Source organism: Arachis hypogaea, chromosome 14, assembly GCF_003086295.3.
Source record: "Arachis hypogaea cultivar Tifrunner chromosome 14, arahy.Tifrunner.gnm2.J5K5, whole genome shotgun sequence".
Taxonomy (NCBI): Eukaryota; Viridiplantae; Streptophyta; class Magnoliopsida; order Fabales; family Fabaceae; genus Arachis; species Arachis hypogaea.
This window is the reverse complement of record NC_092049.1, coordinates 121,999,676-122,022,752: the sequence shown is the minus strand read 5'-3', so window position 1 is coordinate 122,022,752 and position 23,077 is coordinate 121,999,676. Positions and strand designations below refer to the sequence as shown.

The 23,077-nt window shown below is 37.5% G+C and overlaps 1 protein-coding gene, 1 long non-coding RNA gene and 1 other non-coding gene across 7 annotated transcripts; 1 reads left to right on the top strand and 2 right to left on the bottom strand.

Annotated features, from left to right (window-relative positions):
• Window positions 1-8,072: 8,072 nt before the first annotated feature.
• LOC112743076 (uncharacterized) lies at window positions 8,073-9,155 on the bottom strand. Its single transcript, XM_025792300.1, has one exon. It carries the CDS (start codon window positions 9,153-9,155, stop codon window positions 8,073-8,075), a length of 1,083 nt encoding a protein of 360 aa, XP_025648085.1.
• Window positions 9,156-14,645: 5,490 nt separating this feature from the next.
• Window positions 14,646-14,752, top strand: LOC112746057 (small nucleolar RNA R71). Its single transcript, XR_003173957.1, has one exon. It is a non-coding gene; the product is annotated as a small nucleolar RNA R71 (small nucleolar RNA).
• A 722-nt stretch (window positions 14,753-15,474) lies between these two features.
• Window positions 15,475-20,780, bottom strand: LOC112743912 (uncharacterized). Of its 5 annotated transcripts, none has more exons than XR_011871211.1 (9): window positions 20,414-20,780; window positions 19,767-19,823; window positions 19,000-19,061; window positions 18,812-18,861; window positions 18,265-18,575; window positions 17,826-17,910; window positions 17,549-17,694; window positions 15,938-16,586; window positions 15,475-15,827 (listed from the first exon to the last, which is right to left on the bottom strand). It is a non-coding gene; the product is annotated as an uncharacterized lncRNA (long non-coding RNA). The 5 variants fall into 5 exon arrangements; XR_011871212.1 differs by having other exon boundaries at window positions 19,767-19,833; window positions 20,414-20,774; XR_011871213.1 differs by lacking the exon at window positions 19,767-19,823 and having other exon boundaries at window positions 20,414-20,738.
• Window positions 20,781-23,077: the final 2,297 nt, after the last annotated feature.

The following is a 23,077-nucleotide window of genomic DNA, read 5'->3' as shown; positions in this document are numbered from 1 at the left end:
ATATAAGTAAATATATAATTGGTAGCTAGGCATACATTCAAAAATATATTATTTATTCATTTTTTTAAAAAAATATTAAAAAAACAAAAAAGTTAATATTTTATGTATTATATATAATTTTTAAATAAATTATATTTTTACAAATATTTTGATAAAAAAATTATATTATATAATAATATATTTAACAAAAAAAATCTAATTATTCATCATTTTTAACAACCAAAATTTTTCAATTCTAACCTAAAACAATATAATACAACATAACATCCAAACGCCTTATTATTAACATCCAATTATATAACACACATTAACATCCTAAATAAATTAATATTGGGGTGTTATTAAATTTCACATACAGCACCTAAAACAATTATCTAAAAAAATTAAGACAAATAATAATAAGTCAATTGTGTGCAAAACAAGCAAACAAAAGAGCTAAACTAGTAGATCTCCATTAGTGTCCAAACCCTATATCTATGTCTCGTCAAGATGTTAAAGTGGTGAAGCCCTCTCTCTCCCTTCTTGGAGTTTTACTCGACCTTTTTGTGCAATAATTACGTCAAAGGCCTCCTTTCAAATTGTTTCACGCTAGAAACTTCAAATTATTTTGGATATATGAGATTGGGTAATTGTGCGAGTATGTTTTGACTTTTGAGTGTGATTCTATTTAGATGTTGTTCCTGTGTGAAAGTGAGTTTCGAGGTATAGCTCGTTTTGCTTATGCTTAAACTGGCTTTTTTTGGAGTAAAGAGTGGGGAACGTCGTTTTTTTGTGGGGAGGCGGCGTTGGATATCTGTAAAGGGACTCCAACGCTCAAGTAAGTATGAGTGTGAGAGAGTTCAGAGTAGAAACTAGAATGAATTGCATACCTTTAGATCAGTAGTTCATGGGTCTTTATAGTGAGTTGTTTGAGTGGTTTGTTATATGGATCAGATTTGTTATTCGTATCTTTGTTGCAGGTTTGACGGGGTCTGAGGTTTGTTATTCATCCGGATTTGTTGGGATGGTACTGGCCTGAGTAGGGAGGTTGTTCGGGAGAATATATCTGCCAGCTATACCAGGTTCCGAGGTTATAGCGGTTGTGGGCCAGGATTGAGTAACGGATCATAGCCCCCAAGCTTGACCTGTTTTTCTGAGCCGAGGTATAACAGGTCGAGCTTATTGTATAGCTCGGAACCGGGTATGATGGTAGCCCCCAAGATCGACATGTTTTGGTGTTGGCGTTTGAAAAAATGGTTCAAGCTTGGTGTTTTGGCGGTAAATTGGCTAGACATTTGGATGAGAGAGAAATTGTCGGGAAACGTGTGAAGTGCTTTTAAAGTTTTATTGGGAATAGGGATAGTCATTGATCAGAGACGTTGATTTTGAAAACGGTAATCAAAATCAATGGTAAGGGTTTGTTTGGGTGATTTTTGCTGTTTACCTGAAGATTAGGTTAGTTGGCTGGTGGATTTTGTGGACTTTTGGGTTACTGCTGCTATTTTTACTTCTTCCCTGCGATTGAAAATGAGCAGAAAAGGTTAGTGTTTTCTACTTCTGCTTCTATCCTATTGCTTTACTAATGGATAAGGGAAAAGGGGTTATGGTTGAGAAGAAGGTTAAGGGTAAGAAGAAGAAGGGGGTGGTGGATGATGTCGACAAAATTGTTGAGGAAGTTTTTGTTTGGGATCCTGCGGATCCTTATGGGTGGGTTTCTGAGTCTGTGAAGGGTTGGGTGTCTGTGTTTGACGATGATCGGAGTATTTCTCAATTGGGTTCGCCATCCTCTTGGATTAGGGTAGGTAGTGGGGTTAATCTTAGATTTTTGCCATGCAACGCTTCTGACCGTGTCTTCCATTGTGGTGAAAGTTTTGAGTATTTTTATATGTATAGTGCTGTTTTTGTAGGGTTAGGAGTTAGGTTTCCTTTTTCCGAGTTTGAGCGTGGTGTGTTGATGCAGTTAAAATGTGCGCCATCACAATTGCATCCAAATTCTTGGGCGTTCGTTAGGGCTTTCGAAATTTTGATGGGTGTATTGGAGATTGAGGCATTGTTGAAGGTTTTCTTTGCTCTGTTTCAATGTAAGGGGGTAAAGAGGGGTTACTGGTTGAACCTTGCTAGTGCCCCGGGCCGTGCTATCTTCAGCTTATACCGTTCTTCCTTTAAGGGTTTTAAATCTATGTTTCTGAGGGTTGGTGTTGTTGAGAGTGATTTTTTGTGGTATATTGATGATTGTTTGTTAGAGACATTTCCTTTATTCTGGGTTCCAAGACCTAGGCAGATTTTTGGTATGGATAGGATGGAGTATGAAAATGAAATGGTTGTTGAATTTCTGGTAAACCATATATCCTCGTCCTCCCTTCTTTTTGTTGTTGATATTTTAGAACTTGAAACTGATAGCGATGCGTTATCTGAATATATAGGTAAATAAGCTTGTTTCTTTGTTTGTTTATGTATTTTGTAGTTTTTGGTTGGTTTTCTGATTGTTTCGATTTGTGCAGTTGGGAGGGCTCCTAAGGTCACTTCTGATAGCTTGCGGCTGTTTTTCCGTAGTAAGAACATGAAAAAGCAATGGTCTAGTAGCCAGACTATGGCAGAGAAAGGAAGGGAGGTAAATCAGCCTTCTCCAGTTAAGAGAATCAGCTTGAAATGTAAGAGGGCTGATGCAAAGAAAGGTGAGTTGAAGGAGATTGATCTGGAGCAAGTTAAGAAGTTTACGGATAATCAAAAAGGGTTACATGGTTATAGTGGTGACAAAGATATGACGTTGCTGTGGAGTGAGCATTTCCCGTTTACTATGCTGGCCGATGAACATGGTCAGAGCCCTGCGGATGTGAAACTTGTTCATGAAGTCGGAGATGTTGGGGTGGCCCAGTACTTGCAGGTGATTAGTATTTTAGTATGTTTGTAGATGTATTGGTTTTGTTGTGCTGATGTTGTTTGTATGTTCTGTGTCAGGTGGTTGGTGCTCGGTTGATGTGCATTGGTCGGACTGAGGAGCTGAAGCATTCGAGGACTGCTTTTGATAAGGCTGCGATGGACCAACTTATGTGGGAGAACTTGGAGAAGAGTAGCAAGCTGCGTGATACATTGGATATGGTGAATCAGTTAGGGGAGAAACTGACTACTGCTGAAACTTCGGTAAAGAAATCTGGTGAAGAAAAAACAGCTCTTGAGGCTAGGTTGGTTGTGCTTGGTGCCAAGAAGAAACAAGCGGAAGCTGAAAAAGAGGACTATGGCTTGGAAATGTTTTTGGCTGGGTTTGAGAGGGCGGTTGAGCAGATTAAGTTTTTAGTGCCTACTGCTGATTTGTCGAGGATGGACCCTTGCAAGGTGGTCGTAGGTGATGACTTGGTGGATGATGAGGATGGTGTCGAAGGTGAAGGCGAGAATCCTGGTGCTTAGTTTGTAACAGATTTTCTTTTCGTATGTAGATTTTTTTAACTTTGTTTGACTCTTAGCCTTTCGGCTGTTTGTTATGAATTGCTGGCTTTTAGCCGAACAACTATGATAATATTTTGGCTTTGTTCGTATCTCATATTTAAGTTTGTTTGGAAAAAGTGTTGATATATTAGTGTTTGTTTGTAAGAATCGAATTATTAGGATATGACGTATGGTACAGGGTTTTGTTTTTCGTACCTCTAAACAGCTTGCATTTTGGTTCTGTGCATAAGACTGTGAAACGAAATATGCACGAGCAGTGCAATTCATAGACTTTTGACTGTGTTTATTTTGCACTATGTGCATTTGGAGGAAGTTTAATAAGTTGAGAACTGGGTTTGATAAACGTATGTGATCTTTGATTTGTTTTGCAACAGATTGAATGTGTCGAAGAGTTTGTATTGTTTGTTTGAGTTTAGTCCCGCGAATGAAATGTAAGATAGGATATAGATAGTTGTGTTTCTTAGTGTGAAATTTGATTGCAAAAGGTGCGGGGTGGTGTGCCTCATTAAAACCTCTCCAGCAAAACCCTCCTTAGGGATAAAATTTGGTAGTAGGAAAAAGAGTGCATCACCATGTCTGACTTATAGACTAACTGAAGTACATTTTCAGAGAGGATATGTTCCAAGTGTTTGGTAGTATAGTTCCATCGAGCCTTTGTATTTTGTATGCTCCCTTGCTGACGACTTTGTGTATTCTGAATGGTCCTTCCCAATTTGCAATTAGTTTGCCATGTCCTTGTGGCTTTCGTATGTCTTCAACTTTTCGGAGTACGAGGTCTCCTTCTGAGAATGTCCTTGTCTTGAGCTTCCTATTGTATTTCCGAGCTATAGCTCGTTTTGCCGCTGTCTGTTGTAGTGCAGATTTGTCTCAAGTTTCCTCTACGAGGTCGAGCTCGGCTCTTCTGTTTTTGGCATTGTCGCTTTCGCTTGTATGTGTGATTCTGCTGTTTGGTAGGGATACCTCGATTGGTATCATTGCGTCGCTTCCGTAGACTAGCCTGAATGGTGTTTCCTTTGTTGCTGATTGTTCAGTTGTGTTATAGCTCCATAGTACTTCAAGAATGAGCTCAGCCCATTCTCTTTTTTAGTCGTCGAGCTTCTTTTTAAGGCCTGCAAAATGATCTTATTGGCGGCTTCAACTAAGCCGTTAGTTTGTGGATGTTTGACAGAAGAGAACTGTTGAACTATTTTGAAATTTTGTAAAAAATTTGTGAACTTTTGATCTATAAATTGCCTACCATTATCGGTGATGATGGATTGAGGAATACCAAAGCGGCATAGTATGTTTTTCCATACGAAAGAAATCATTTTTTCGGAAGTGATTTTTGCCAATGGTGTAGCCTCTATCCATTTTGTGAAGTAATCTATGGTGACAATTAAAAATTTAACCTGGTCTGGAGCGGGTAGAAATGGTCCGAGGATATCTAGCCCCCATTTGTTGAACGGCCAGCATATCTCGGATGTATGTAACTGCTCAGCTGGATTATGAATAATTAGTGCATGACGTTGGCAGTGGTCGCAATGTTTGACTTTATTCATGCAATTTTGTTGTAACGTCGGCCAGTAGTAACTAGCTCGGAGGATTTTGGTAGCTAGGCTTCGACCGCCGATGTGTGTGCCACAGACTCCTTCATGGACTTCATCTATTGCCAGTTTGGCCTCTACTGTATTTAGGCATCTTAGCAGAGGTCATGTGAATCCTCCTTTGTATAAGTCGGCTTCGAGCATTGTGTAGAAATTCTTTCTTCGTTTGAACTTTCGTTGATTTTGGATGTTGCTGGGGATGTGACCTGTTTGTAAGTAAGTGATGAAGGGTGATCTCCAGTCGTCTTCCTGCGAAATACTCGAGATTGATGTTAGTATAACACTAGGTTCTTCGAGTGTTAGTTGGGATAAGGTAGGTGGTGTGATTTGACTTCTTGTTGTTGCTAGTTTTGAGAGAATATCTGCTCTATCATTTTGTTCCCGAGGTATGTGGGATATATTAAATTTATGAAAATTTCTGACGAGGTTATTTACTATGATATTGTATTTTTCTAACAATGGGTCTTTTACCTGGAAACTACCTATTACCTATTGCACCACAAGGAGGGAGTCGCATTTGACGTTTAAATGTGCTATTCCCATTGTGTGAGCCAATCAAAGTCCTGCTATTAAAGCTTCGTACTCTGCTTGGTTATTGCTTGCATGAAAAGTAAATTGCAGGGATTGCTCGAATTGTGTTCCATGTTTGTCTTTGAGGAGTATTCTTGCTCTGGAACCTTTACTGTTTGAGGCTCCATCAACATATAGTGTGCATATGTTATCTTCAGGATCTTGCTCTTCTGTAGTGAGTTCTGCAATGAAATCGGCTAGTGCTTGGGATTTAATGGCTCCTCTGGATTGGTATTGGATGTCATACTCTGACAGCTCGATCGACCATTTGATTAATCTTCCTGCTAGCTCGGGCTTCGTCAGTATTTGTCTTAAGGGTTGTTCTGTTCAGACCACGATGGTGTGGCTTTGGAAGTAGTGTCATAGGCGTCTGGCCGTTGTGACCAGAGCTAGAGCCAGTTTCTCTATCTTTGGGTAATGGATCTCGGCGTTTTGAAGAGATTTGATGATGAAGTACACCGGGTATTGCTGCTTTTCTGCTTCTGTTACAAAGACAGAACTGATAGTCTGGTCAGTAATAGATAAATATAGATAGAGCGGTTTACCAGCTTTTGGAGTTTGGAGGATTGAAGGGGCTGAAAGTATGGCCTTGAGCTCGGTGAAAGCTGTTTCGCATTCCTCGGTCCAGTGAAACTCTTCTTGTTTCCGTAAATTTTTGAAAAAATGATGTGATCGGCGGGCTACTCAAGGCAGAAACCTGGCTAAGGCTGCGAGTCGGCCAGTTAGTTGTTGGACCTCCTTGACTATCTTTGGGCTTCTCATGTTTAAGATTGCCTGGCACTTTTCGGGATTTGCTTCAATACTTCGGCAAGTGAGCATGAAGCCGAGGAATTTTCCACTATGTACTCCGAAAGCACATTTATCAAGATTAAGCTTCATATTGTACCTTCGGAGTTGTTGGAATATCTTCGTTAGGTCTTTAACGTGGTTTGCCGTGTGTGTTGATTTTGCCACCATATCATTGACATAGACTTCTATGTTTCGTCCGATTTGACTTGTGAAAATTTTGTCCATGAGTCGTTGGTAGGTAGCACCTGCATTTTTTAACCCAAATGGCATAACCTTATAACAGAAATTTCCATTGTCAGTAATAAAGGCAGTTTTATCTTGGTCAGATTTATGCATAAGGATTTGATTATAGCCAGAATAGGCATCCATGAAACTTAAACATTGGAAACCAGAAGAGTTATCAACAAGTTTATCAATGCACGGGAGGGGGTATGCATCCTTTGGACAGGCCTTGTTAAGGTCTGTATAGTCCACACACATCCTTCACTTACCGTTGTTCTTTTTTACCATTACCACATTGGCTAACCAAGTGGAGTATCTGAGTTCTTTGATGAAGCCAGCGTTGAGTAGCTTTTGAGTCACTTCCAAAGAGGCTGCTCTCTTATCGGTGCCGAGGTGTCGTTTCTTTTGGGCTATAGGTCGGACTGTTAGATTGATGACCAACTTATGGCAAATGACGTTAGGATCTATTCCTGGCATGTCTGCTGGGGTCCATGCAAATAGGCCAGCGTTGTGTCTTAGTAGCTCGGTCAGTTGATTCTGTTCTTCTTTTTTAAGTGCGTTCCCGAGGTATGTACACTTGGATTCGTCGTTCTTGGTTAATTGAATTTTGCTTAAATCATCTGTTGGCATCGGCCGCTCTTGGTGGTTAGTTCTGGGGTCCAGATCAGCCAGGGCAGGCAGTTGATCCGAGTTATATACTGCTTGGACGTATTGTTGTTTGGGTTGTTTTGGCTGTTCATTTTTCAGACTGGCGTTATAGCACTGTCTGGCTTCTTTCTGGTCTCCATGGATAGTAATGACTTTGTGGTCCTGTGAAAGAAACTTAACACAAAAATGCACAGTAGAAACAATAGCATTGAATACGTTCAAAGATGGTCTGCCTAAAATGATGTTATATGGACTTCTGCAGTCTACAACAAGATACTGTATGTCTATTGTCTTGCTGTTGGGATATTCCCCGAAGGTGGTTTGTAACCAAATATAATCTCGAATGGAGACACGCTCACCTGAGAAACCTACCAGTTCTCCGGAAGATGGTTGGAGGTTCTTGTCGCTTAGTTTCATCTTTTGGAAGGTTGAGTAGAAAAGTACGTCGGCGCTGCTTTCTGGGTCCATTAGGATCTTCTTTACTAATGGTTCCCCGACTTGTGCTGTGATGACAACCGGGTCATCTAAGCTTCGATCGTTTGCTTTATAGTCTTTGGGGACGAATGAAATTTCTGGCTTGTCCTTGTCAACGGGTTGGGATGGGGTGGATTCTGTCATCGTCATCATAGCTCGGTATGACCTTTTTTGTGCCGAGTTTGTACATCCGCCACCTGCAAAACCACCAGAAATGCAGTTTATTATCCTACATGGTGGATTGACATCGCTGTCTACCTTCTTCCCTTTGTCTCGGGAATTTTCAGTTGCTTTGGGTTGTTGGCCGAGGTCTTCCGCATTCCGCCTTCGTCCTCGGGTGTCAATGTATTTGTCGAGCAGTCCCTAGCGGGCCAGCTTCTCAAGGACGTCCTTTGCTATTACGCAGTCGTTTGTGGTATGACCGTACTTTTGGTGGAAGGCACAATACTTTGATCTCTCCACATGTCGCTGGTCCTGGTATGTACCAGCTCTGTTTGGGGGTTTGATGATCTTTGAGTGTAGTATGTCCTTTATAATATCCTCCCTTTTTGTGTTAAGGGGGGTATAGCTATCGAACTTAGGAGTTAATCTGAATGATCTCTGCTCTGTTCTGCCGGTTGGGTGTCTGTTTCGTCTTTCTTCTTCCCTATTTGTGGTAGGTTTTTCCGCTCTTCGCAGTGCTCGGAATTCTTTGATTTTGATCTGATTCGTTGCCTTTTCTCGAAACTCGGCCAAGGTTTTTGGTTTCGCAACCACTATGGACTCCTGGAATTTCCCTGGTCGGAGGCCACTTTTTAGGGCGTGGAGGTGTACTTCAGGGTTTAGGTTGGGTATTTCGTTGGTTGCTTCAGTAAATCTAGTCATGTAGTCTTTCAGGCTTTCGTTCGGTCCTTGTTTGATGGTGCTCAGGTAATCGAAATTGTGGACATATATTTTGGATGCGGCGAAATGATTGACGAACTGGTCGGCCAGTTCATCGAAGTTTGAGATGGAGCCTTTGGGTAGGTTGGAGAACCAGATTAAGGCGGCTCCGTCCAGGAAGGTTGGAAAGGTTCGGCATAAGATCGGGTCAGACTCCTTATTCATGAACATCATAGCGTGGAACTTGGTGACGTGGACATTCGGGTATCCTATTCCTTGGTAGGGTTTGAGGGTTGAAGGTAAGGTGAAGTTTTTAGGCATTTCAAAGTTCATAACTTCTTTTGTGAAGGGGTTGGTTCTTTTGGTGGTTGTTTTTGTGGTCTTTGGGATGGTGTGTTTAGTTTCCGAGGTGTGCTCGTCATTGTCGTCCTTGTTTTCAGAATTTTTGTGCTCTCCTTTGCTGTGCTCATGCTCCATCTGTCGTAGGAGTTTGGCCGTTCTTTGATTTTTGGCCCTGAAGGCCTCATTGATTGCCAAGATCTCCGCCTGATTGATGGAGGGAGCGTGACTGTGCTCGTCCGCCATCTCTTGTGCCCTGCAAAAGGAAATGAAGAGATATACAGAATAAAAAAAAGTGGGGTTAGAGAGATTTGAGCCCCACGGTGGGCGCCAAATGTTCCTGTGTGAAAGTGAGCTCCGAGGTATAACTCGTTCTGCTAATGCTTGAACTGGCTTTTGGTGCGGAACTTTATAACCACAAACTAACCGGCAAGTGCACGGGTCGTACCAAGTAATACCTCAGGTGAGTGAGGGTCGATCCCACGAGGATTGATGGACTAAGCAACAATAGTTAAATGATTTACTTAGTTAGGCAAACAGAAAATAATGTTTGAGAGTTCAAAGACATTAAATAATAGCAAGAATATTAAAGAAAGGCAAGTAAATAAGTTGGGAATAAAATATGGAGAAACAGTTAAGGCTTCAGAGTTATTTATTTTCCAGATTGACTTTTCTTATTAATTTATTTTAATTATGTAAGATTTAATTCATGGCAAACTATATGTGACTAGACTCTAATTCCTTAGACCTTTCTAGTCTCCTCTAAAATTCATCAAACGCTAATTTCTTGGTCAATTAATTCCAATTAGAAGGTGAAGCTTAATTCTAGTTTATTATGCCACAAAAACTCTAATTACCCAAATAAAAGAGGATTATATGTCACGTATCCCGTTAAATCCAGATAATTAAAATTTAGGAGAAATTGTTTTCAAGCTGTTATTCAAGTAAACAGCTTTTCCAAGTTTTACAAGAACTCAATTAGAAAGAGGGTCATACTTCCGTTCTACCCAAATTCATAAAATAAAGAACGAAGACAATTCTTAAATATAAGTCAATACATGAATTAAAATAGAAAAATAATAAAATCAATCCATACAATAGACAGAGCTTCTAACCTTAACAGTGGAGGTTTAGTTGCTCATGGTTCAGAGAGAAAGTAAGGATTGTAAATTGGGCTAAGGTCCAATGAAAAGTTAACTAATTTCCCTTTTATATATAATCCTAATTAATTTAAAATCTATCTTTCTAAAACTAAAATTAATATCTTTTCCTATTTAAAATTTAAGTTTAAATTTGAATTAACAGGAATCAGCGTTTTCTGCATGTGACGGACGTCACGCGTACGCGTCAGTCACGCGTACGCGTCGATGGTCTTCTTCGCGTGTCACGCGTATGCATCAGGTACACGCACACGTCGCCATGGAAAACTCCAAATCACGCGCACGCGTCAGGTACGCACACGCGTCGCTCCTCGCTGTCATCTCCTTTAATTCTTGTGCTGCAGAAACTCCATCAAATCCAGCCGAATGCTACCTAAAATAAATAGAATTGCTCAAGACTCAAAGTAGCATCCATAGTGGCTAAAAAATAGTTAATTCTTGATAAAACTTAACAATTTAAATGCAAATTCACTAGGAAAAATAGGAAAGATGCTCACGCATCACAACACCAAACTTGAATTGACCAAATTAATATAAGCTTAAAATGTGAATTTGCACGAGAATGAGAGTTCGATTAAGATCATGTCTCTTCTTATAGTGAGGTTTACAACTGCAATCCTGAATAGTTTTGGCATCTCACTCTCCTTTGAATCAAAAGGATGTCACTGTCATTCGGAATTAGAATCCGGATAATATTATGAATTCTCTGATCTTTTGTAACTCAATTTAACCCTTGAACACAGCAATTTTTTCTTTTATTTTGTGCTTTGCACCTTGAGCCTAGCCGTGACTTTAAATGTTTTGTCTCAAGTTTTACTTGACACAGAAACACCAGAAGCACTTAACTGGGGAATTCTCTTTAAGTTCTGACTCCCAGACAGTGGTGCTCAAAGCCTTTGGCATACTCTGCTAATTGCAATTGATCTCGACTCTAAATGTTTTGTCTCAAGAATTACTTGACACAAGAACACCACAAGCATATAACGAGGGAAACAACTCTTTGAGCTTTTAATCATGTCTGACCTCCCTAGTCATTGATGCTCAGAGCCTTGGACCTTGCTTTTATATCTTTTTTTTTCAATGCTGTTTCTTTTGCTTCAATGATTAAATTTTTGTTTATTTCAGAGAAGTCATAATAATTCTCTAAATCCCTGTTCTTTGTACATCAACATTCTTTGATTCAAATTTAAATATGCACTGTTCATATCATGCATTCAGAATCACAGAAAATACCACCACATTTAAGTGAATAAGACTACTCTTCAATATAAACTCAATTTCTCATGCAATATATCACTTATTTTTCTTTTTCTTTTTAGATTCAAGTTCAGTGAGTGGTTCATGAGACAAAAAACATAATGAAACTAATTCTAAGAACTGAAAGTACTAAAGACCATGCACGCAATCAAAGCAACAGAAAACAGAAAACAACAAAATAAGAACGAAAGAGAAATAGAATGAAAGGAACTCAACCACCTCAGTTATGCTAGTGGCCATCTCATTCCTCCATGAAGAACATTCATCTCCCTTTGGTGCTATTAAAATAAGCAGAAAAGCCATAAGCGTAGCGACAACACCAAACTTAAAGGTTTGCTTATCCTCAAGCAAAGAAAAACTGAAAACAAAAACAAATAGTAAGATGAAAGAAGAATAAAAAGATAAAAGAACAAGAGAGAATTAGGATGGGGGGTGGATGATTTGAAATCAGGCGCTGAGGGGTTTAATTTGGGTGTTGCATGCGACGCGTACGCGTAAGGGACGCGTACGCGTGCATCGCACTAATTTCAAGCGACGTATACGCATGGATTTAGTTTGTGCGAATCGTGCGAAGGCGGCCGCGCGCACGCACAACTCTCTGTTCGCGTGGCCTGGGAACCAAAATTTTCATATGACGCGCGCGCGTCATGCACGCGCACGCGTGGATGGCAATTAGGGGAAAGGACGCGCACGCGTCAGGGACGCGTACGCGTGATCAAGTTTGTACCTCTAGCACAATTCCATCCCCAAGCCAGCACAACTCTCTGCCCAAACATTCATTGACGCCGATTTGCAGGGTCACGCGTACGCGTCAGGGACACGCATGCGTGGGTGGCCATTTGCACAAACGACGCGCACGCGTGAGGTACGCGTATGCATGATGCGGCTTATGCGCCCAGCACAATTCTAGCCCCACTCCTGCTCAACTCTCTGTTAAATTTTATTTTTCACGCACACACATATGACGCGTACGCGTCAATGACGCTTGCGCATCGTGTGCTCTCTCTTTTTTTTTTGTCGCCTGAAGTATTCGGTTCCTGTTCTAAAATAGCTGCATGATCAGAAAAACAGTAAAAACTCAATAAAAATCAAAGAAGTAAGAAAACTACTACTACGAAAGATGACTAAGGATACGAAATTATCGGGTTACCTCCCGACAAGCGCTTCTTTACTGTCACTAGCTTGACGGTCAGCTCCTCTAAGGAGGAGGATCATAGGGGCTCAGCTCTTCACCCCTTACTTTGAACTTCTTTCCTGTGTCTCCATAAATTAGCTCAATATGCTCCAGAGAGAGGATTCTGTTTACTGTATAAATCCACACTGGATTGCTAGTCAACACCACCTTCATTCCTGGGGAGAAACCTTCAGTGGGAATCTTTTTGTTTTTTCATCCCCTGGTATTTTCTTCTTTTTGGGAACCTCCTCCTTGGTGGATGATGCATTCCCGACACTAAACTTAGGTTTGATATCAGGAGGGATTTTATTGGTTGTCACTAAAGGAGGTTTGAGCTACAATTTCTACTGTGCATCATCAGGGGGTTCTTGAAGGTTTGGATCAATAAGCTCAGTCTGCATGCACCTCTCTTCTTTACCTGCTGAATGTATATCTTTGAAGACATGAAAGACCAGTTGCTCATTATGCACTCTGAGCACTATTTCACCAACTTCTACATCAATTAGAGCTCTTCCAGTGACTAGGAAAGTTCTTCCTAGGATTATAGAGGCATTCTCATCTTCCATTGTGTCAAGAATCACAAAATCTGCTTGGAGGAAGAACTTACCCACTTTGACCAAGATATTTTCCACTAATCCATATGCAGGCTTCATAGATTTGTCTGCCATCTGTAATGCTATCCCTGTGGGTTGTGCCTCTAGGATTTGCAGCTTCTTCATCACAGACAAGGGCATTAAATTGATGCTTGCTCCCAGATCACATAATGCTTTCTCAAAGGTTGTGCTCCCAATGGTGCATGGAATTTGGAAGCTCCCTGGATCTGGCATCTTCCTTGGCAAGTTATTCTAAATTATGGCACTACATTCCTTAGTCAGGACCACTGTCTCATCTCCTTTTAAAGGCTTCTTCTTTGACAAAAACTCCTTCATGAACTTGACATAAAGAGGCATTTGTTCCAAAATCTCAGCAAAAGGAATATTGATTTGTAACTTTCTGAAGACTTCCAAGAACTTTGAAAACTACTTGTCCTTGGTCTCCTTTTGAAGTCTCTGAGGATATGGCATTTTAGGCTTGTACTCAGGAGCCTTTGGCAGTGTAGGATAAGTGTCAAGAGAGTCTGGAAATGGGTTGTCTGCACGTTTTGGAGAGACGTGCTCTATTTCTTCCTTCTTCTCATCTGAAGCTTATTTTTCAACTAACTCTTCATTGACCTTGGTCTCAGAGCCAGCTATTTTACCACTTCTCAATTGAATAACCTTGCAATCTTTTTTTTCAACGGGCTCCTCATTAACTTGTGCTTCTATACTTTTCACTTGTCCACTTATCAAGGTGATAGCCTTGCATTCCTCTCTTGGATTTGAAATTGTGTTACCAGAAAGGCTATTAGTGGTCCTCTGATCAATTTCATTAACTCTTGTGGCTATTTGACCCATCTGAATCTCCAAATTCTTGATTGATGCTATGGTTTCCTGCACAAAACTCCTCATCATCTCCCAATTAGAATCTTCTTGGGATTTAGAATTTGCCTGCGGAGGTGGTTGTTGTTGATGAGATAAAAATTGGCGTTTATTGTGATTTTTCTGTTGGAAGCCTCCCTGAGAATTATTGTTGAAATTCTGAGGTTTCTGAGGTTGGTCCCTCCACCCAAAATTTGGGTGATTTCTCCACCCCTGATTGTAGGTCTGTGAATAGGGATCATTGTTGGGATTTCTAGAAACACTCCCCATGTAATTGACCTATTCAGAAAAAGATTGAGCATAATCATAATTCTCATTTTGTACAAAATTACCTGTCTTGTCATAAGAGACTTCCTGAGGTGAGTTTTGGGTGTTGATAGCTGAGACTTGCATGCCACCCATCTATTGAGTAAGTAGACTTATTTGCTGAGACATAAGCTTATTTTGAGCAAAAAGAGCATTAAAAGCTTCTACTTCCATAACACCCTTCTTCTAAGGAGTCTCAGAGTTCACAGGATTCCTGTTAGATGAGTATAAATATTGGTTGCTAGCAACCAATTCAATTAGCTCAATAGTCTCCTCCGGTGTCTTCTTCTTGTGCAATGAACCACCTGCAGAATTATCTAAGCACATCTTGGACATTTCACCCAAGCCTTCATAAAAGATATATAGTTGGGTCCATTTGAAGAACATGTCCGGAGGACATTGCCTAGTCAATAGCTTGTATCTCTCCCAAGCTTCATAAAGAGTTTCACCATCCTTCTGCCTGAATGTTTGAACCTCCACCCTAAGCTTAGTCAGCTTCTTTGCTGGGAAAAATTTAGTAAGAAACTTAGTAACAAACTTGTCCCAAGTATCCAAACTCTCCTTGGGTTGGGAATCTAGCCATAGCTTTGCTCCATCCCTCAGAGCAAACAGAAAGAGCATGAGTTTGTACACCTCTGGGTTCACTCCATTTGTCTTCACAGTATCACCACTACTACATAATTGACTTTTACTAACATTTAAAAAATGTTACCAAATTATATTAAAATGTTACCTATGTATATTAGTAACATTTTAACAAATGTTAAATATACCCTATGTTACTAAAGAGTTTTACTAATATTTTTCTAAAGATTTAATAACATTTAGTAAAAATATTACAAAAGATATTCTATAGTAATATTTTGAGAAATGTTATAGTAGATATTTCTTAGTAACACTTAGAGAAATGTTACAATAGATAGTTTTTGCAACACTTAAAAAAATATTATCATAGATATTTTTTGTAACACTTAAAAAATATTACGATAGATATTTTATGTAACATTTAGAAAATATTACCATAGATATTTTTTATAACACTTAGAAAAATGTTACTGTAAATATTTTTTGTAACACTTAAAAAATATTACAAAAGATCTTTAGTAATATTTTTTTAGTTATATTATACTATTTTTTATTTTATATTATACACAATATAAATATACTAAAATTAATTACTACAACATAAAATATTTCATTAAATTCACAAATTCACAAAATAAAATTTTTATAGACTCTTTTATTAATTAATAATTATTGTATAAGTTTGCTTCATGATGCAAATAAAATGAGAAAAAAATACTTATAGCACTTAAACTCTATTTCCATTGCGAATATCGCATTTGACAACAACTGACAAGTCTCCTACGCGCTCTTCATGCAGAATTGAACTTGGAGAATTTGATTCAGTCTTTATATTGGATTCCATGACATGCTGTATTGCCTTGATGGCCATGAATATCGAGGTATCAACAAATTGACTGTGCAGCAAGAAAGCTTTTCTATCTCTGACCACTCTCTCCTCTTTAACATTCCCCCATGTAAGTTCTATCTCTATATCTGACTGAATCCTCAAAACAGGCACTACAAGTTAGCTCTAGATAAACCAAACATCTTATGTCTTAAACCGAAATACAGTAACAACAGCAGCGGTGCACAAAATTCATAATTCACCTGCTTCACCGGATTATCCTCGCCTACAAGTTCGTATCATCATAACGATCTTCCTATGTAGCAATTCCTGATAGGGGTGTCCGCGGATCAGATCGGATCGGATATGGCCGAAAATTCGATCCGATCCGCACAATTTCTATCGGATCGGATCGGATATGATATCCGCACTTTTTAGTGCCGGATCCGATCCGCACATTTGCGGATCGGGTCGGATCGGATATCGAATATATCCGCATAATTAAACCTTCTCTTTTTAATCATATTTCTATGTAAAAATATTTCGATAAAAATATTTCTTTCATACTTTTAAACTTATTTATTCCTAAAATATTTTTAATCAAACTCTCTCTAAATAACAAAAATAAAATAATACAATATATGAATAATAATTACTAACTAAAACATACAAACAAGTAAATATAATACCAAACATATATATTTATTTATTTTTTAATTATTATAGTGCGGATCTGCGGATCCGCGGATCGGATATGCGGATGTAGAGCAAATATCCGCGATCCGATCCGCAAATGGTGCGGATCGGATCCGATCAATTTGCGGATCGGATCGTATCCGCAATTTTCGGATCGGATGCGGATATTTACCGCGGATCTGCGGATATGATCCGATCCATGGACACCCCTAATTCCTGAAACAAAGTTTTAAGTTTGTCAGCTTGGCATGCAAGGCAACTCATTTCATATCACCAACAAATAATTGAATAATCATTGAGATTATCCTTAAATCAAAACATGAAGTTAAGTTTATATTCATGAATGAAGTATGCAAGTTACTTTTAAGTTCTAAGTACATATGTGACTTCCTCAGCTTTCGCAGCCACAACTAGATTATTTCATACAAGATCAGATAGAAAGGTCACATAAATGTGAGGAAAACTATTCACTGTAATGTACTTGGAATTCTAGGACCTGAATTGAATGATATCTCTCTTATATGCACTCTTACTAAAGAATGCCAACTTGTTTTCATTTAGCTAAATGGTTTCAGATTTTTCTAAAGGAAACAATGAAATAAAAAAATCTTGTAAGTCGTATCACTTCTAAAATCATGAAACGGGGAATACAATGAAAACAATCTGACATCTTTATAATTAATCTTAAAAATAAATGAAAACTATTTGGTTATTCTTATTAAAGGCTTATAAATGGGGTTAATGAATTTTGAGCAAAAGTATATAAAACTTCGACAAGAAATTGTATAATGATGAGATAATAAAACTTTTCAAAATATGCCTGGATAACTTCACTTAAGGACTCAAATATTTACTTAAAATTACGGTTTGTGTGATTCGGTTTGACTTTTTATCCTAGTCATAAATTAGAAAGTTTAACTTCAAGGAATGAATTGCTATTTTTGAAATATTGAGGACTAATTTGAATTTGGCTGCAATCTCAAAAGTCAAAATGATCCTTTACTTAAGGCACTAACAAATTGCCTTTGAAGATGTTAGCAAAAGATTTCATTAATCAATATATAATAAAAAAAGTTAATCGAATGCAGACAAAATTTACATCTTCTTTAATGAAAGAAGCATTCACCGTGAAATGAAAAGAAGAGAAATTATGAAGAAAAAAATTATCAATAAAATACCTTAGGTTATCCGTTGAAAACACCAGCTCTTTATCATTGCCTTGATAATATTGATCAAAGTTTGAATCAGGAATAGAGTTTCTGATTCTTCATGGCGACGACAACCACTTGAACAAAGCTAGTAAGTAAGCTGCTCCTTGGTTTAACTTTAACATACAATGGCGAACCGATGATGAAACAGAGCAGATATGAACATTAGTCCTGTAGGCACTCCAAAGCCAATTTTCCATCCCAGGTTTTCAATGAACAAAATTTTAAGTTTCTAAATAATATATACCTGACATAGAAGATGTTGAGTCACTGACTTTATGTGACAATCTTAGACGTGGATAGGATCTTGGTGACCACTTGTTAAGCAATGCCTGAATAATTTGAGAAACAATCATAAACTGCAAGAGCGAAACTCAGATACAAATCACATCCTAGACTTTCAATTATTCTTCTATTTTTTAAATAAAAATTTTTTAAATTATTTCCATTGGACTAGAATTAGATTTTCCATTGGGTCAAACCTATAAATAATTCTAAAACTAAAAAAGATGGCCAAATGGCTGTCAGTGATTATCAACATCTGGTCAGCAATAAACAATGCGTTAAAACACAGTATATGAAAGAACAAAATTGTGTAAGTGTTAACCAATTTTCTCATCAGTTGGATTGCAATGAAGAAAAGCAAAAAGTAGCAACAAGTGGATAATTAAATTATCAAAGGGTACCTAAAATATGTTAGGAGCCATGATAGTCAAGTGTAGTGACCCCAGCTACCACAGAAGTGAGCATATATCATTGCCCATATAGCAGGGCTTTGGAAAAAGGACTTCCAAGGCACATCTTGCATTTGAGAAACAAGACATGAAACAGAGGTCCATTCCAAAACTATATTACAGCACAAACACATCACAACTCGTCTGTCGCATTCTCTCTAACACACATATCCTCAGCAGTTACAATTAGGGGCTGTTATACTTGGTGCAAACTCCTATGATATTCCACTCAAGAATAAGGACCTGACCCGATGTTGCAGTGTCTGAAGTTAGAAAATTAGATATTTTTAAGAGGAGGAAATAAAAGAAAATGCTAGAAGGGTAACATGATGCAAAACAAAATGAGATCCAACAATTAGTTCTTAAAAAATTAAATATTAGAATATCATAATCCCATCCAAAGAGAACTGGCAAGTCACTCCTTCCTTCAAGAAGACAAAATAGAAGCTCAAAAATTGTCATCCAGTATTGAATATACATTCAAAGAGCTGTTCAATACCTTTAGAGAACTTTTCCATGATTGTGTCATGGTACCTTGGATGCTTATGGCTGAGACAATTGAAGGCAAAAATGACAATAACCCAGTAAACCGTAAGGCTCAAAATAATAAGTCAAAACAAAAAGGGGTAAAAAGTAATGAAAGGTATCATATGAAGAAAACAAAAACAAAAGACCATGAGTACTCACATGAAAGAGATCCAGCATTTAACTGCGCCTCACCTCCTTCAATAACTTGATACGCGAAAAACCTTTAAAATTCAACTCAACAAAACAAGCCATGATTTTAATTAAATTTGCAGCTCAAGAAACTTATTTGAAGAACTTCACTTCTTTGAACTAATAGGCATCTGAAAACTTGTATGAGATTCAGTTATTTCTACTTACTATGCAACCCCCCAAAAAACCAAATAAATATTAGTTAATGAGATCAAATGTAGCTATCCATGTTCACTACAAATATAAGACGCCATGGCACATGTATGTTTCTTTTGTGAGATACAAGTTTATAAAGGATATATAGTTACACAAACATCATAGAGATGTGTATTTTGTCTCTATTTTGGTGAGGCAAATTTCTAGTGGTGGACACATATTGTACACAAGTTTTGTGTCCATTGACAGGTGGAAGAAAACGTAACACATGCACTTCTAATAGACGTGATCAACGGAGCATATAATTTATGTGTATGTTTGACTCATTAAATAATTTATGTATAATTCTATTTTTCATGTAATTTTTTATGTGTATATTTGTCTTCTTTTTTTTTTTATGTCATCTAATCTTTCATATGAGAATTTAATCTTATTAAAATATACGAATGAGTCTTCTAAAACTAATTATTAATCTTAAAAAATATTTTATAGCAGACATTAGAATAAATTATGTCTAACTAAAGTTGATAAAATCTTAAAACAAAGGCCATACTAAGATCTCATTAACTTTGTTACTTTACCTAGTTAGCTGCTATAATTTTTTTTTCCTTATGGTATTGACCTGCAATGGTATTGACCTGCACATGGCTTCCATTCAAAAGAGTAAGCCTTAGAATCAAATACAAATACAAAGCATAAGTTAACCAAATAAATAGTTGGCTAAGGCAGTAACCATCTATTTCCTTTAGAAGTTGGATTTCGACAGTTGCTCCAAAAAATTGTTCTTAATGTTTTGCATCTTTATTTAAGTTTGAATTATTATCTTCACAAGAGAATTTACAATTATCCGAATACAATGAGGGCACATTTGGTTGGGGTTAAATTGATATGGGTCAAAACAAATAAACACACTGTTGAAAAGTTATAAGATATAAGATATATAGTAATATAATGTTCTTTAAGGCATTTCTTCAAACACCTTAAATGCACTCCCAAAAGCACGAAGAACTTTCGTAAAAAATGTTACCTGTGAGTAACTATATATCGTTTTTCAATTGTAAATCGAAATGAGTAATTTTAATTGCAGATCATGAGAAATTTCAATCAGTTGAGTGAGAAATACAATTAATTAGTTACTATCGATCTGCAGAAGTTACTATTTTCATTTCTCATGCAATTACTACTTTAGGGAAAGATAAGAGAAGTAATAAGTTTAAGATTTACATACCTCGAGAGTTTCCAATTCAGATCTTAGAGCAGGAATTTTAGATTAAATTCGAGATATCCTTGCCTATCATCACAATGGCGGTAATGATGGCGGCGACTTCCATGATAGTAGCGAATGAGAGAATGAAGAGGCAGATTCAGGTAGAGCAGGCGATTTGTGGTTTCCATTTGAGAACCATGAGATCGACGATGGGAGCCACAAATTGAAGAGGTGGAGCAAGAAATTGAAGAGGATGGAGAGGTGGTTTCACCATTTCAGAGCACTAGTAGCAAGAATAAGGAACTGACAATGAGAACGAAAACGCGTATTTGGATTTTGGGATCTAAGTTGAGAATAGGCAACACTTTTTTATAAGTTTTTCAAAAAATTAAAACATTTGAGTATAAATGTTATTTAATATTTAATTTTAAGATAATTACTAACATTTTAATAAATATTACAAGGTAAATGTTACTAAAAGTCTAAAATGTAGTAGTGCACAAATCTGCAGAAAGTTAGAAATAAATTGATTTGGGTCTTCGTGGGGCAGACCATGATACTGGCAGTTTTGTTGCACCAGGATGACCAATTGTGGCTTCAACTCAAAGTTGTTCGCAGCTATAGGAGGCACCACAATACTTTTTCCATAAAGATCTGCAGTAGGAGTAGAGTAAGAGCCAAACACTCTCCTTTGTTCTTCATTCCCATTCGGATTTGCCACATTGGCATTAACAGCATTATTGTGATCCATAGTGAATTCTGCAGCCTTGCAAAGTCTTGCTTGTTGCAAACGCTGCCTGAGAGTTCTTTCAGGTTCAGAATCAAAGTCTAAGAGATGTTCCTTGTCTCTGTTCCTGCGCATAAACAAACAGAAGACAAGAAAAGATGGGATTCTCTATGTCAGAGTGCAGAGAAGTCCCTGTGAAGTAACCTGTGTAAAATAATAAAATAAAAATACTAAATAAAATAAATAAATAAATTTCGAAAATGATAACTGAAATTAGACAGAAAATTCAAAAATTAAAAGGGAAAATAAACAAGGAAATTAAAATAAAATTAACTAGATGACACCAAACTTAATTTCAGAAATTAAGGAAAAATATTGGTGCTATTTATTTATAAAAAAAATTTCGAAAATACTAAGCAAAAATTAAAAAAAAATCAAAACTAAAACGCCTAATCTAAGCAATCAAACAACTTATAGTTGTTAATCACTATCAATTCCCCAGCAACGGCGTCAAAAACTTGGTGCGGAATTTTATAACCACAAACTAACCGGCAAGTACACCAGGTCGTACCAAGTAATACCTCAGGTGAGTGAGGGTCGATCCCACGAGGATTGATGGACTAAGCAACAATGGTTAAATGATTTACTTAGTTAGGCAAACAAAAAATAATGTTTGAGAGTTCAAAGACATTAAACAATAGCAAGAATATTAAAGAAAGGCAAGTAAATAAGTTGGGAATAAAATATGGAGAAACAGTTAAGGTTTCAAAGTTATTTATTTTCTAGATTGACTTTTCTTATTAATTTATTTTAATTATGTAAGATTTAATTCATGGCAAACTATATGTGACTAGACCCTAATTCCTTAGACCTTTCTAGTCTCCTCTAAAATTCATCAAACGCCAATTTCTTGGTCAATTAATTCCAATTAGAAGGTGGAGCTTAATTCTAGTTTATTATGCCACAAAAACTCTAATTACCCAAATAAAAGAGGATTATATGTCACGTATCCCGTTAAATCCAGATAATTAAAATTTAGGAGAAATTGTTTTCAAGCTGTTATTCAAGTAAACAGCTTTTCCAAGTTTTACAAGAACTCAATTAGAAAGAGGGTCATACTTCCGTTCTACCCAAATTTATAAAATAAAGAACGAAGACAATTCTTAAATATAAGTCAATACATGAATTAAAATAGAAAAATAATAAAATCAATCTATACAATAGACAGAGCTCCTAACCTTAAGAGTGGAGGTTTAGTTGCTCATAGTTCAGAGAGAAAGTAAGGATTGTAAATTGGGCTGAGGTCCAACGAAAAGTTAACTAATTCCCCTTTTATATCTAATCCTAATTAATTTAAAATCTATCTTTCTAAAACTAAAATTAATATCTTTTCCTATTTAAAATTTAAGTTTAAATTTGAATTAACAGGAATCAGCGTTTTCTGCATGTGACGGACGTCATGCGTACGCGTCAGTCACGCGTACGCGTCGATGGTCTTCTTCACGTGTCACGCGTACGCGTCAGGTACGCGCACGCATCGCCATGGAAAACTCCAAATCACGCGCACGCGTCAGGTACGCGCACGCGTCTCCTTTAATTCTTGTGCTGTAGAAACTCCATCAAATCCAGCTGAATGCTACCTAAAATAAACAGAATTGCACAAGACTCAAAGTAGCATCCATAGTAGCTAAAAGATAGTTAATTCTTGATAAAACTTAACAATTTAAATGCAAATTCACTAGGAAAAAATAGGAAAAATGCTTACGCATCAGCTTTCCTTGGAGTAAAGAGTGGGGAACGTTGTCTTCTTGTGGGGAGGCGGCGTTGGATACCTGTAAAGGGACTCCAACGCTCAAGTAAGTATGAGTGTGAGAGAGTTCAGAGTAGAAACTAGAATGAATTGCGTACCTTTAGATCAATAGTTTATGGGTCTTTATAGTGAGTTGTTTGAGTAATTT